The 15,260-nt window shown below is 44.7% G+C and overlaps 1 protein-coding gene across 1 annotated transcript in view; it reads right to left on the reverse strand.

Moving 5' to 3' along the window:
- Positions 1-8,891: 8,891 nt before the first annotated feature.
- Positions 8,892-15,260, reverse strand: part of LOC137534229 (transmembrane protein 176B-like) — a 38,774-nt gene continuing 32,405 nt past the window's right edge. The window contains exon 7 of the mRNA XM_068255635.1: positions 8,892-10,437. Coding sequence (XP_068111736.1) covers positions 10,360-10,437 — 78 coding nt within the window. The 3' untranslated portion in view covers positions 8,892-10,359. The remainder of the gene's footprint in view (positions 10,438-15,260) is intronic.

The raw sequence follows: 15,260 nt of genomic DNA on the forward strand, positions 1-15,260 counted from the left end.
AGAATATGTTTATAACCACAGCTCCTCCAACAACTATCCGGAGTATTAGGATATATTCGAGATAATACTTCTGGGGTTAGATACCTATGAAATAAAATCTTATAAATATTTTCTTTTATTTGGGTACACATAGAAGTGTGGCGGGCATTCTCCCATATATCAGTCCATTCCTCCAAATCAATATTTATAGAAAGAGCTTTTTCCCATTTTTCCATGTATGAGTGAGGGGGAGAGTCAGTTTTATCCTTATTAAGTTTAAAACCATAGAGGAGTTCATACTCATTTATTGTATTGTGAAGGGCGGGAAGTGAGATCAGAGGATTCATGATGGAAAGTAATATGTCATCCGCGAAAAGCGATATTTTGTATTCAGATTTACCTTGGGGTACTCCATTAATGTCTGGATTAAGCCTTATAGCTGATGCTAAGGGTTCTATGCTAATGGCAAATAAAAGGGGAGATAGAGGGCACCCTTGCCTAGTACCATTTTATATTTTGAATGGTTGCGGGAGATTAGAGGGTAATTTTACTGTTGAGGTAGGGGAAGAGTATAAAAATCGGAGCATTGTGATGAATGGGCCTTCGAAGCCTTGGTGTTTATTAAGAACATGGAATAAGAATGGCCAGGATAGTCTATCGAAGGCCTTCTCTGCGTCCAAGCTTAGAAGCAGAGCAGGCCTCCGACTCCTATTCATGATGGAAATGAGATCAATTGCTCTCCTGGTGTTGTCACCCTCACCAGCCTGTCTTCCTGAAATAAACCCCACCTGATCATTGTTAATTAATTGTGGTAAGATGGGGTTTAGGCGGTTAGATAGAGTTTTTGTGATAATTTTAAGATCTGAGTTTAGGAGGGAGATAGGTCTGTAACTTTGGGGGAGTTGGGGGTCTTTACCCTCTTTAGGGATTACTGTTAAAAGGGAATTTAGCATAGAAGAGGGGGGAGTCTCACCTTTCATGATTTTATTAGCTAAGGTGCAAAGATGGGGTAGTAGGATGTCTTTAAATGTTTTATAATAAGAATATGGAAGCCCATCTGATCCGGGAGATTTAGAGGATGGTAATTTTTTAAGAACTTCTGTAACGTGATGTGTGGTGGGTTTCTGTGATTTTCGGTAGATTAAGGGATGATTAGAAAGTGTCCACTTTATTTAAATATGTAGAGTTTTTGGATTGGTCAGGGAGGTTGGATAGTTGTTCATAGTAAGTGGAAAAAATTTGGGATATTTTTGGGGGATCATAATGCGTAGTACCATCTATATCTTTCATTGAGTATATTATTTGTTGCGAACTTTTAGGGTTTAGTTTCCGAGCTAAGATGGTATGGGGTTTGTTGCCCCTTTCAAAGAAAAGCTGCCTAGTCCATCTAAGGCTTTTTTCAAGATGAATGGTCTGAAGAGAGCGTATGTCTTCCTTAAGCTGTTGCATAGCATGGAAGTGATCTTGTGTGGGATTAGTTTTGTATTTTGCTTGAGCTTGGGATAAAGCTGCTTGGAGGGATAATAGTTTTTGAGATGAAGACTTTTTACGCCTAGAGCATTCAGATATGAAATGTCCCCTAATAAAAGCTTTGTGAGCTTCCCATAAGATACCATATGTTGAGACCGAGTCTGTAATTTGCAGAAAGAATGACCGCAACTCCTCAGTAATTTTAGGTAATAAAATGTTATCTCTCAGCAATGTTTCATTTAGTCTCCAGTTCATGGGGTTATGTGGTGTGTACATCCAATCTAAATTCAGAATGACACTCTGATGGTCAGACCAGGCCGTTGGTGTGATCTCTGATTGCAGAAGAGAGGGGAGTAGATTAGAATTAGAAAAAAAATAGTCCAGGCGTGAATGCGAGGCATGTGGTGGGGAGAAGAAAGTATATTCTTTTTGTGTAGGGTTACAAACCCTCCAAAGATCTATTAGTCTATATTTTCTCATCAGCGCCCTGAAATTATGGGAGTTACGGTCATGCGTGGAGTTTATGGTAGCTTTGTGTGGGACACTCCTATCCATAGCAGAGGAAAAAGCTAGGTTAAAATCACCTCCTATAAGGAGGGTACCAGTAAGTGCTTTGTGTAGTTTAATAATGAAGGAGGACAAAAAAGAGATCTGTTGCGTATTGGGTACATATACATTTGCCAAGGGGATGGGTTTTCCCGCTAGAGATCCTATTAGAATAATATAATGACCTTTAGGATCACAGATTGTCTTTGTCACCTGGAGGGGAAGATTTTTTTTGCACAGGATAGCCACTCTCGCTTGCTTGGTAGTGCTTGAGGCCAAATAAATCTCTGAGTATAATTTGTCTCCTAATCTGATTGTATCGGGCGAGCGGAAGTGAGTCTCCTGTAACATGGCAATGTCAACATCCAATCTTTTAAGATCCCTTAACAGGGAGAACCTTTACTGGGGGGAGTTGAGACCCTTTGTATTTAGAGTAATGAGCTTAACCATTATCTAACATATAAGGACTAGTATTTAGTAAGACTAACGCTGAACATCGTGACTCAAAGGGGAAAGAACCATTAAACCTAGTAAGGGAAAAAATAGTTAACAAAAACATAAACATTACCATCCAAAACCATAAACAGCCACTGCGCAACCTGTGGCCACAGACAGGGACAACCCAAAGTGGTTGTCTAGATGAGGAAACCCCGGGGATACCTGGGACCCGAAGGAGCCAGGTAGGCCTGGGTGTAAACCTCCGAGGGCGGATGCTGGAGCACCGAGACCGTTGTCCAGAATCCCATAACCCGTAATAAGTAAGACAGTTTAAAACCGGTAATAGTAGAGATATTACAAATATAGTAATAAACAATAAGCGCATCAATGAGTGTACCCCATAGGCAAACTAGTAGTTAAATGAGTATTCTCATAAAACTAAGGATTTTGTGCTATAGATTATAGCATATGGAAGCAGCTTATGTCCTAATTAAGCAAAAACTTCAGAAATTTAGCTAGGGAGAGCTTCCATAGAGTCCGAATCCTGGGTATAAGTGAGGCTGCGGATCGGGGCCTTGGTCCACTCTGATATATGGCGAACCTTCCTAGGAGGGGAGAGCGCCATAGGAGAATGGAGATGTTGGGAGGAATTCGGTGGTGGGGGTCTTAGGCCCATCTGTTTGAGAAAGAGAGGAGCATCATCTGGATCCGTAAGCGAGAAAGTCATACCGTTTCTAGTGACAATAAGACGAAAGGGGAAACCCCATTTGTAGGGGATGTTAGAGTCCCTTAAGAGCCGTGTGATGAGTTTGAGGGCCCTACGTTTAGCCAGCGTTATAAGCGAAAGATCATTGAAGACTTGTATGTCATCTCCCTTAAAAGAGATTGAAGGTGTTTTGCGGAATGCACCCAAGATGGCCTCTTTAGCTTCATAATAATGCAGTCTTATAATGATGTCCTTTGGCCCCCTGGAGGCAGATTGTTTGTCACTTAAGGACCTATGAGCCCTATCCATTCGCCAGAGTTCGTCTGGTATGTCTGGGGAAATTGTTTTGAAAAAGTCAGTGAGATGAGCTTTGATCTGGTCCGGGGTCACAGATTTAGAAATCCCCTTTATTCTGAGGTTTTGTCTCCTCTCTCTATTTTCCAGGTCTTCATGAGCAGTACGCAGGGATTTGCATTCAGATTGGGAGAGCTTTTGCTCTTCTTCAAAATCTGCTTGTTTCTGTGCCATAGCATCGTATTTATCCTCCAAAGTGTTAACTCGGTTCCCCAGACCTATAATGTCAGCTTTTAGCTCTTTCACCGCTGAGAGCATGAGCTGCTGTAAGGATTCATGCAGGGTGTGGTAATGTGTGTCCAGTGCAGCTTCTAAGGCTGCGTTTGTGAATGGGGCTGTGTCAGGGTTTGTCTGAGCCTGTGTGCCAGGAGGATCAGCGTGCTCTGCCTGATCGGCACCATCTTGGTTACCTGGGGGATGGACAAACCAATCCATCGTGCCCTTCTGTGCCGCTGATTTAGGTGGCGGTTTCGGGGGCATCTGCTGCAGGAGGTTCTTTGCTTTCAGTCCCGGTAAGAGCCGCGCTCAGGGAGGCTTTGCGAGGCTTAGTGCGGCTTAGCGAACGGTGAGGCGGGCTGGAGCTCTGAGATCAAGCGGCCATTCCGGAAGCGCCGCGCATGCGCCCTCAGTCACGTCAGTACTTTTACTTTCCCGACGCCAATGCAGCCTAAATCATTCTGTAATAGGGATGCATCTGTTAGTGGTTGGTGTGCTGTCGTTATTTTACACCCCTCTGTCCATCTCTTTTCTTATTTCCCAACTTTGTAACTGCACGAATGAGCAGTTACGGTGCGCACAGCAGCCGCCGTAAACTGAAGGACGCTGCCCCTCCTCCGTGCAGCGTAAGATGCGCAGATCGGAAAGCCGGTCAGGTTACCAAGGGAACGGACAACAATAGGTGTCCGTTTCATTGCCAGCTCGGGAACAGGGGGTCCTTGGCGGCCGGGCTGGCGTATGTCTTCCACACGCAGCCGCACACAACAATATCTTACGTTGCACGGAGGAGAGGCAGCGTCCTTCAGTTTACGGCGGCTGCTGTGCGCACCATAACTGCTCATTCGTGCAGTTACAAAGTTGGGAAATAAGAAAAGAGATGGACAGAGGGGTGTAAAATAACGACAGCACACCAACCACTAACAGATGCATCCCTATTACAGAATGGTTTAGGCTGCATTGGCGTCGGGAAGGTAAAAGTACTGACGTGACTGCATGCCTTTATATGTTTATTACCAGTAAACAAATACATTGCAAAAAGACTGATTAATGTGAAATATCAATCCTCCAACAACTCATATTTACACTAAAGGGTCTAAAAAAGAAAATTTTAGCAATAGTGCCCCTTTAATGACACAAGCCTCAAACCTGGTACAGTTGGTTATTGGGTCACTGGGGTTCAAATTCAGAAAAGGGGGCGAATCCACAAACAGTCAATCAGATTTGTTTTTATTCAAGCCAAGGACCTGAAAGCTCACAAACTTGGTCATTGTCCAGGTTACAAAAAGTGCGCAGAGCCAAATACAGGCCTTCTTACACTGTTAATGGCAGGGTTCTCAAACTTTGCCCAGATGGTCACTGGGTGACTGGGATTCATATTCAGGGAAGTGGGGGGAGCCTATAATGGCCAATCAAAATTCACCTGTTGGTTTTCTAGGGGAATATTTAAATTGCTGCCACTGTTAATAGAAGATGCCTCGAACCTGCTGCAGTTAGTCATTGGGTGCCTGGAGTTCAAATGCTGGAGAGGGGCGGAGTCACAAACAGCCAATCTAATTTGTTTAATTTCTATGGGAATATACAAATTATTGATGCCAAAGCTCACAAACTTGGTCATTGAGTGTTTGTGTGTTAGGGTTAGAAAAAGTGGGCGGAGCCGACACCAACCAAATACATTCCTGGGCAATGCCGGGTCATCAGCTAGTACAGTATAATAACATGGTAGGACATCATGCTGGGTACACATAATGCAATTTCCCGTCCAACCGATTGAACGGGATCTATCTGGAGCAGTTTGGATACAGATACTAATGAGGACAGCCTACACTGGTAATGAAGGGGAAAGTGAAACATTCACCCAGCAGGGGCAGAGGACTGTGCTCATACTTGACTCTGTTAAGTTCCCCAGAGCTGCTCCATGCTCTCTACAGACGCTGCTGCCCCATGCTCTGTACACACACTGCTGTTCCATGCTCTGTACACACGCTGCTTCCCCATGCTCTGTACACACACTGCTGCTCCATGCTCTGTACATACACACGCTGCTGCCCCATGCTCTGTACACACACTGCTGCTCCATTCTCTGTACACACACTGCTGTTCCATGCTCTGTACACACGCTGCTGCCCCATGCTCTGTACACACACTGCTGCTCCATGCTCTGTACACACGCTGCTGCCCCATGCTCTGTACACACACTGCTGCTCCATGCTCTGTACACACACTGCTGCTCCATGCTCTGTACACACGCTGCTGCTTCATGCTCTGTACACACACTGCTGCTCCATGCTCTGTACACACTGCTGCTCCATGCTCTGTACACATGCTGCTGCTTCATGCTCTGTACACACACTGCTGCTCCATGCTCTGTACACACACTGCTGCTCCATGCTCTGTACACACACTGTTGCTTCATCCAATGTCAATTGCAGCAGGGAAAGAAAGGGGGCAGTGCTGTGAGCTGCAGGATGCCTGCAGATATTCTGGTGTCTCAGCTTGTGGCTGTCCCCAGACACTGCACCAGCCTCGGTCTGAGGGGGGATTCTGGGCAGCTTTAATCCCCCCTGTGTTTGCCTATGCCCACCCCCACCAGGAGATTTGGGGGATTTACACCTAAGGGCCTGTTTCCACTTGTGCAGTGGGAATCGCATGCTGTTGCGAATTTCGCATGCGGTTGTATGCAAATTTTCATGCGAATTCGCATACGATTTCGCATAGATGACTATGTATGCAAATTTAACCATGCCTGTGTGCTTTTCCATTGTTTCTATGCAAAATCGTATGCAAATTCGCATGAAAGTTTGCATACCAAAGCGGCATGCGAATTTCCTATTAAATACATTGTATGCGATTCGCATAGCGGTATGTGGTATGGCTGATTGGCACCTGCTGACCAGATAGAGGTAGGATATTGCTTGAACTGGTAGTGAGCAAATGTGTGTGTTGCAGTTAGCATTCAGTTTAGAGGCAGTGAGGGTGAAGTCCCTGGAAGTGAGAGTGCCAGGGCTCGCCCGCATTTGCCTCTAGGTATCGCATGGTGTTTTGGGGGCCTTAGCTAGTGAGAGAACCTGGGGCCCCCGGCTGTCGTGCAAACCAGTATTTGTGATTTTAAATTTCTTTTTTGCAGCTTCCAGGATGCGGTTGACAGGTGAGTGGTTAGGGAGGGGACTGTGTGGGAGATGCCTACACGCGGCGGTCCCTGTAAAAGATGTAATAACGATTACGTCCAACCGAGCCTCCCACCTGAATGCTAATTTATGTAATTCCTGCTAGATATGGTATGGCAGGCAAAGGGTGTATGACCGTACACCTGATTGGCGCCTACCGACGAGATAGAGGTAGGAAATTGCTTGAACTGGTAGTGAGAAAATGTGTGTGTTGCAGTTAGCATTCAGTTTAGAGGCAGTGGGGGTGAAGTCCCTGGAAGTGAGAGTGCCAGGGCTCGCCCGCATTTGCCTCTAAGTATCGCATGGTGGTTTGGGGGCCCCAGCTAGTGAGAGAACCTGGGGCCCCCGGCTGTCGTGCAAACCAGTGTTTGCAGCTTTAATCCCCCCTGCGTTTGCCTATGACCCCCCCCCCCCCCCAGGAGATTTGGGAGATTTACACCTAAGGGCCTGTTTCCACTTGTGCAGTGGGAATCACCGTGGATAAAAAAATGTACATGCGGTTGTGAATTGCATGCAAATTTTCATGCGAATTCGCATACGATTTCGCATAGATGACCATGTATGCAAATTTAACCATGGCAGTGCCTGTGTGCTTTTCCATTGTTTCTATGCAAAATCGTATGCGAATTCGCATGAAAGTTCGCATACCAAAACCGCATGCGAATTTCCTATTAAATACATTGGTATGCGGTATGTGGTATGCGAATTCTGATGGGTCTGCCGTGCAGATTTTTTCTGCACAGAAAAACACTCAGAAATCCTGACAAGTGGAAACAGTCCCATCCACTTGTATTGGCTAAGCGAATCTGCATGCAGGAAACGCATGCAGCTTCGCTCTAGTGAAAACGGGCCCTTTAAGTGTTGTAGAGCCTTTAACATGTCAAAATATTTGATTATGACCCTGCTTCTTACATGGTGGTGGAAATCAAACTACACACTCAACCCACATCATCATATAACCTTGTCACCAGTGTTAAGGCTCATACACACATCAGACTATAGTCTTTGGAAACTGAAAGATCACAGACCAATCTTACCACCCTTCATGTAGTATGAGAGCCATACTCTACACAGTCTTTTCTATGGAGCTGAACTCCACATCAGAAAAAAATCTTTGCAAGATGCTGCACACACAGATGCTGTAGACACAAAAGATCAGTATCTGCAAAAGATCTGTTCCTGCCAAAAATCCATTCCTGCAAATTGCAATGATAGTCTATGAGATCTGCAGATCATCATACACACATGATTTAACTGACATTCATCTGCAGATCTGAAAATCCATCCTGGTGGATCTGATCTGCAGATGAATGTCAGTTAAATCATGTGTGTATGATGATCTGCAGATCTCATAGACTATCATTGCAATTTGCAGGAATGGATTTTTGGCAGGAACAGATCTTTTGCAGCTACTGATCTTTTGTGTCTGTACAGCATCTGTGTGTGCAGCATCTTGCAAAGATTTTTTCTGATGGGGAGTTCAGCTCCATAGAAAAGACTGGAAAGGTATGGCTCTCATACTACATGAAGGGTGGTAAGATTGGTCTGTGATCTTTCATTTTCCAAAGACTTTAGTCTGATGTGTGTATGTGGCCTTAGTCAGTGCAATGGTGTAACAATAGCCCCCTAGTGAGGGGGTGGGGCTTTAATGGCTTGCCCTCTCCCCCCCCCCTTCCTGTGCAGATTGAGCACAGCAAGCAATGTTATATTTACCTAGTCCATGCTGCAACTGGTCTCCTGCATGGTTTGGGCCACTGAAGTTACACCCTTGAGTCAGTGCATGGCTGGGGAAGGGTATGGTCAGTACGTTAGCAGCTGGACTTGTCATATTTTTTTTTTTGTTTGTTTTAAGAAGAATAGTTGGACTTGTCATCTTGTTTTAACTCACTGATTCATGATGTGTAAAGTAGAGATAAGGGATAGGTAAGCAAGGTTGCATAATACGTGTGTAGTCGTACACTTACTTCAAGTTTATGTAGAACCCTTAAGGTTGGGTAAAATAATGTGAAAGACATTCATAAAGAGCAGTATCTTTTATTGAACACATAAAAAAATTGCTTAAAACAAGCTGTAAAGTTATCCCCAAAAAGAAAAATCCTTTCAAAAAAGTCATAAACATCGCATAGAACCTTTCCACAACCTGTGCAGCCCATTCTGGCTACTTGTGTAATCTACTGAGAAAATAGTCTAAGTTTCAAAAATGGCAGCTGTGTCTCCTGGGTTCCATTTGCTATTGACCCACTCCCTAATGCATGTAAAATACAAGGTGGTAGCTTAACTTTACTACAGCATAGATCAGGGGTCAGGAACCTTTTTGGCCCGAGAGAGCCATAAATGCCACATATTTTAAAATGTGATTCTGTGAAAGCCATACAATAATTTTCAAACAGGGACAGCACGCATGCGCAGCAGAGGGCCATGTTGCCATGGTGATGTGTATACGGTTGATCCACCGAGCAGCGGAAGTGTCAGACTCGTCTTCAGCTTCTCTTTGGTTTCAGCAACATCAGCAATTTCCTCGAGAACCAGACAGGAGAAACACTGACTGACAGCTGGTACAATTAGCCTGCTGAATTGGGGGTTGCTTCACTTTGTAGGACAAGATCCCCGCACTTTGGTCCAATAGGCTGCCTGTCAAGTAAACTGTAAAAGTCTTTTTGTTTAGACCCCATTCTTTGTTCCTTCTCTATAGTACTCCCTATTACAGTAACCTGTGTGAGGGCCCTTTTCCACTAGCAATCGCTAGCGTTTGCACTAAACGCTAGCGATTCAGCAAGTTGCAAATTTTTTTGAGCATTTGCGATTTTGCTATGCAATGCACTGCATAGCAAAATTGCGGCAAAAATCACTCCGCGGCACGATCACGTTTTAGTAAAAATTGAATTGCGGTAGTGGAAATTACCTTATGCGATTCCTATGTTATTTAGCAAACCCTAGCGATTTAAAAATCGCTACAGATTTACGATTCAGCATCGCAATCGCCGCAAGTGGAAAAGGGCCCTGAGTGATTCTCATTATAGTTCCCACAATTATAGTTCCCCCCTTATAATAGGGCTCTTTATTAAACATCTTCACTACTGTTCTTCATTACTGAACTGCTTATTAAACGGATCCCTAATTTAGCCCTTCTACCTACACAGGAGTCAAGGAGGTGCTTTCCCCCCCCCCCACCAACTGAGGCCCGTTTCACCAGAGGGAACCCCTGCAATATTCCTGCACTTAACAGTCACTTTAAAAAGTACATTCAATTATTTTTAATCAATAAGAGTACATAATTTGGTTAAACATTTGTATACATAGATTTGCTCTCAATTAACAATTCCTTCCTATTACTACGCTTTGCATTTTTATTCCAGCAGCATAAAGTCACACTTGTGCTGTAATATTTGACTAAGATAATCAAGCAGGAGAGGGCACTCTATAGTATGCAAGATTGAAGAAGATAGATGAGAAGTGTGGGCTGTGTTCAGAGAAGACCGGTAGCCCTTAGGCAACAAAGACGTCACCAACAGGGTTTGGTGGCAACATGGGTTCATCTTTGTCTTCATTCTCTCCTTCAGCTTTCTGCAAAATGGAAAAATGGCCAGAAAATACATGTTAATTATTTCTGTTCACTGGTATTTTATAGTACAGATATAGGTTCTGTATGATTATTAAATATGATGTCACCACAAAACTTAAAAGCCAGATAGCTAACATCCGTTAATTAATGCTTTGCTTTTGCAAATCATTGGAAATTGACTACATCTCCTTTCACGTCATGACATGTACTGAAAAAAATGTGTTAAACCAAATTATGACAAACATATCCTCCTGCACAGATCTATTCAGTAAACTTGATAAGTGTTTGTGTTTCATTAACTACTTCTGTGCCAGGGGGGTATTTTTCTGATCGGTGCTGCGTGGGCCCTCCAGCCCGCAGCACCGATCAGATAGCAGCCAGGGCGATCAGACTTCCCCCCTTTTTTCCCCACTAGGGGGATGTCCTGCTGGGGGAGTCTGATCGCCGCCGGCTGCTTGTGCTTGCGGGGGGGGGGGCTCTTCAAAGCCCCCCTCCGCAGCGCTTCCTGGCCTCCTTCCCCTTCCTTCCCTCCCTCTCCCTCCCCCTGTGAGCGGCGCAGGACGGATTTCCGTCCTGCGCCTGATGGGATAGGCTTTAGCCTATCAGATGCCGGCAACCCCCAGCCAATCAGAGGACGGGGATCGCCAATCTCCTCTACGGCGCTGCTGCGCAGCAGCGCCGTATATATGTAAACACTGGGGAAGATCTTCCCCGCGTGTTTACATTTACTCTGAGAGCCGCGATCGGCGGCTCGCAGGGTGTGCACGGAGACACCCTCCGTGAACTGACATGGAACGGCCGCTCCATGGAATCCACTTCAGGATTCAGGGGCGTACTTAAGCGTACGCAGAATCCTGAAGTGGTTAAAGGACTTCTGGGGCGACAAAATAAATGTAGTTTTACTTACCTGGAAAAAGTAATTTGTGTCCCTCGGTGCAGCTTCGGTCTTCTCCAGGGTTCCGTTGGCTGCATCTGAAGAATTGGGTCTTCTGCAAATGTGCCCGCCTACCACATGTGAAAACGCACCCATGACACTGGCAGAAGTACGCTCCTGATGACGTGGGCCCGTTAGTGCGTAAGGCTGCCAGCGGGACCCCGGAGAAGACAGGAGCTGCGCTTAAGGACACAAATGACTTCTAGGGGCTGGAAGAAGCCGCAGGTAAGGAAAAGTGCATTTATTTTGTGGCCTCGGAAGTCCTTTAAAAAGTCAGACATCACTTTGAAAGCACTCCTGTGTGACTTTCAAGGTGCTTAAGTAATAAAAAAATTGATGAGGCACTTCCAACAATAAAAAAAGCCAAGGATGAGCTGCTGCTTCTCCTCTCTGTCAAGCTTTTCATTGGCTACCAATTAACCAGAGGATCCAGTTCAAATGCTTAACCCTGGCCTCCAAAGCACTCTACAATCTCTCTCCCCTGTACATCTCCTCATTAGTTTCTAGATACCAACTCAATCGCAATCTCAGATCTGTACATGTCCTGCTTTTGACCTCCTCTAGAATCACCTCCTCACATTCACGTATACAAGATTTTGCATGTGCTTCCCCCCTCCTATGGAATGCCCTTCCACAACACATCCATGATTTCGGAAACTGCTGATTAACTGGGATTTTCATAAACAAACAACTCCAGTATTTACAGAGATTGGTTAGAAAAAAAAAAGAGAAAATATTTCAGTTGTTTGGCCAAAGATGCCTTGATGATGTCAGAGGAAAATGGGCACACTAAAAAGTCAAAAGGCAACAATTGCTCAAATAACCTCTTGTACCAGCCCAGGTATATAGAATACCAGCGAAGGTATGTAGAAGACCTTTGCTGAAAACACAGCCTGTCAAACCTTGAAGCAGATGAGCTACAGCAGCAGAAGATCACATTGGGTGCCACACCAGTCAGCTAAGAAAAGGAAACTGAGGATACAATTTGGACAGGTTTGCCAAAACTAGACAACACAAGAATGGAGAATTATTGCATGGATCTATTCTGCCGAGTGTCATCAGTTAAGACTGGTGGTGAAATGACATGGGGGATATCGTCTTGGCACACTTTGGCCCCCTTGTTACAGACTGAGCATAGTTAAAATGCCACAGCCTGAGTATTGTTGCTGACTAGGTCTACAGTATCCCTTTATGACCCCCGTTGGTAGTAGTTGGAGAATGCTCACTTCCGCCGCTGTGGAGACTTCAGCAATCTTCGGGAGCTGAGTGCTCCCGAAGGCAGGCCGCTTCATACTGCACATGTGCGAGTGCGTGGTGTGCTCGTGCATGTGCACTGCAGTACAGAGCGGGCAGTCTTTCGGAGCACTCTGCTCCCGAAGATTGCCGAAGTCCCGACAAGTCCGGACTCTGCGTTCAGTTTTTTAAAACGGATCCCCCGGAACGCACACAGATCCGTTTTGAGACTGAGTGAAGACTGCTGCTACTTTTAACATTGGTATCCGTGGCTCCGGTTTTGGTCCAGGCCCAAAAATGAAGCCACGATTACGTTTTAACTACGAGTGTGAACCTACTCTTACTCAGAGTGACCAAGTTGTTTAAATACTGGATAATATGGTCCAGCATAGTTAGTAAGCTGGTGAATCATCTGTGAATCCCTACATATTCCTTTCATTACTTGAACTGAAAAAGTTGCTTATAGGAGTGATGGAACGTGTAGGAGGCTAGCAAGAAACTAAAACTTAAAGGACATCCAGGGTGAAAATAAACTAATGAGATAAACAATTGTATCGGTCCTCCTCCTACTAAAAATGACTTTTTTTTAGATATTCCACAGTTTTATTTTATATCTAAATCTACTTTTTATGTTTTTACTGTTTCATGGCTTCTTCTCAATGACACCTTCATTTAAGTATGTCCGAGCTAAAATCTATGAACTATTGATCCTTTTTATCTCTTTCCTGCTCTTAGAAGCCATTTACTGCCAGGAAAGTGTTTCATGGCTGCCATTTCTTATTCCTTAGTGAGGGTTACGCTATAGTCGGTCCCGACTCAGATAGAAACTGTCACATATCTGATTTTTAACTCTTTCAGGCAGAGGATGAAAAAAGGAACACAATATAGTTATTTGTGTGCTTGGCATTGTACATACACATGTCTATCTCATCATGTCACATGTCACCTTGGATGTCCTTTAAGAAATAAATGAGAACATACAAAAGCTCACTAAAATGAGTGAAGCTTCTCATATTTGTGTAAATACTATTGCCTTTATTCAAAAATAGTTATCTGATCTGAACACACGCGCTGCACAAGCGGAGGCTGAACTGCGTGAGACTCTGACTCCAGAGGAGTTTACCACTACTAAGGAGCGTATTGACAAAACACTGAAGGACCTCTGCACTGCCATCCAACAGCGCAAGCGCAACAAGTTCGAAAGGGATCAGGAAGACAATCGGAGGAACACAAGCGGTGGGCGGAACTGGCGTGCAGCACGCACTGAGTGTGCATCGTCATCATCCTTGATACCCACTTCCAGTTCCTCCTCCACCTCTACAGTCCGTTTTTTAGGCCCGGGACTATGCCGCTCCCACTGAGGAAGAAGGGGCGGGGACATCACCACCGGGCCGGGCATAAACACCGCAGGGCCAGTTTCAGTCCATCGCCATCACAGGAGCCACCAGAACGCCTGATCACACGGAGCCAGAGACGTTGAACTCCGTCATGAACCTCTCCAGCGCTGAACTATCTGCGGATGAGGTATGTGTCCTGAATAAAGGACTGGGTTTTATTTTTAAATGTACTATGGACACATTTACCCTCAAACAAGATGTTTACAGATTGTTCAGACAGATAAGGCTCTCGACCCATTTTATCACGAGAACTTTTTCAAGTTCCACACTGTCCTGTAAACAATCAAATTTGTTTTCAAAAAGTCGATTTATGCCTCCAACAACCTATACAGGGGTGGAGATGTTTGTGGAGAAGGTAACAGGGGACATTAACCGCTTACTTTCTTGTGACAAGAAGGACTTTTCAACTAATAATTTGAGCCAACAAGAGAAATCAGCTTTACATGAACTCAGTCAATGGGGAAACATTACTATTAAACCAGCTGATAAGGGCGGGACCCTGGTAGTCATGGACACTAGTGCCTATATAAATGAGATTTTGTCACAATTATCTAATGATAGGGTGTACAGGATGCTGCCAGGTAACCCCTCCCCTCAGCTTAAGACTGCGTTACACAGCATCTTGGATGATGCTATGCGTCAACAACGACTCCACAGAGACCTTGGTGATTATCTCTTTGTGCAGAATCCTATTGTACCGGTGTTATACACTCTTCCAAAAGTGCATAAACATGCCACTAAACCCTGGGCTGACCAATAGTGGCAGGCATTGGCTCTATATTTACACCCAGCGCCACACTATTGGATAAGGTACTGTCCCCACTGATCAGAGGCATACCCTCTTACATTAGGGACACAAAAACAAAAGTTTGCTTTCCTAAAACAGAAAGAATTTGCGATAATTCAGGTTGGAGTGAGCTGAATTATCGCAAATTCTTTCTGTTTTAGGAAAGCAAACTTTTGTTTTTCTAACATCTTAGTAAGGGGGCTTTTAGGACCAGTGTAGTCCCTTACACACTCCAATGAGTTCTGGGTCTCCATGAGCTTGCTGGTTAGTCTGTGCCATTAGGGACACTTAAGACTTTCTTCAGAAGGTGTCGTGTTTAAAATTTGATCCGGCAGATGAAATCTGGTTGGTGAGCTGGGATGTAGCTTCTCTGTATACTTCCATTCCACAAGTGGAAGGGATCGAGGCATACATTTAAATATTGAATGCGCAAAATGCGTTGGTATGCGAAAATAAATTCAGCCGGTATACTGC

This window comes from Hyperolius riggenbachi, chromosome 10, assembly GCF_040937935.1.
Source record: "Hyperolius riggenbachi isolate aHypRig1 chromosome 10, aHypRig1.pri, whole genome shotgun sequence".
NCBI classification, from domain to species: domain Eukaryota; kingdom Metazoa; phylum Chordata; class Amphibia; order Anura; family Hyperoliidae; genus Hyperolius; species Hyperolius riggenbachi.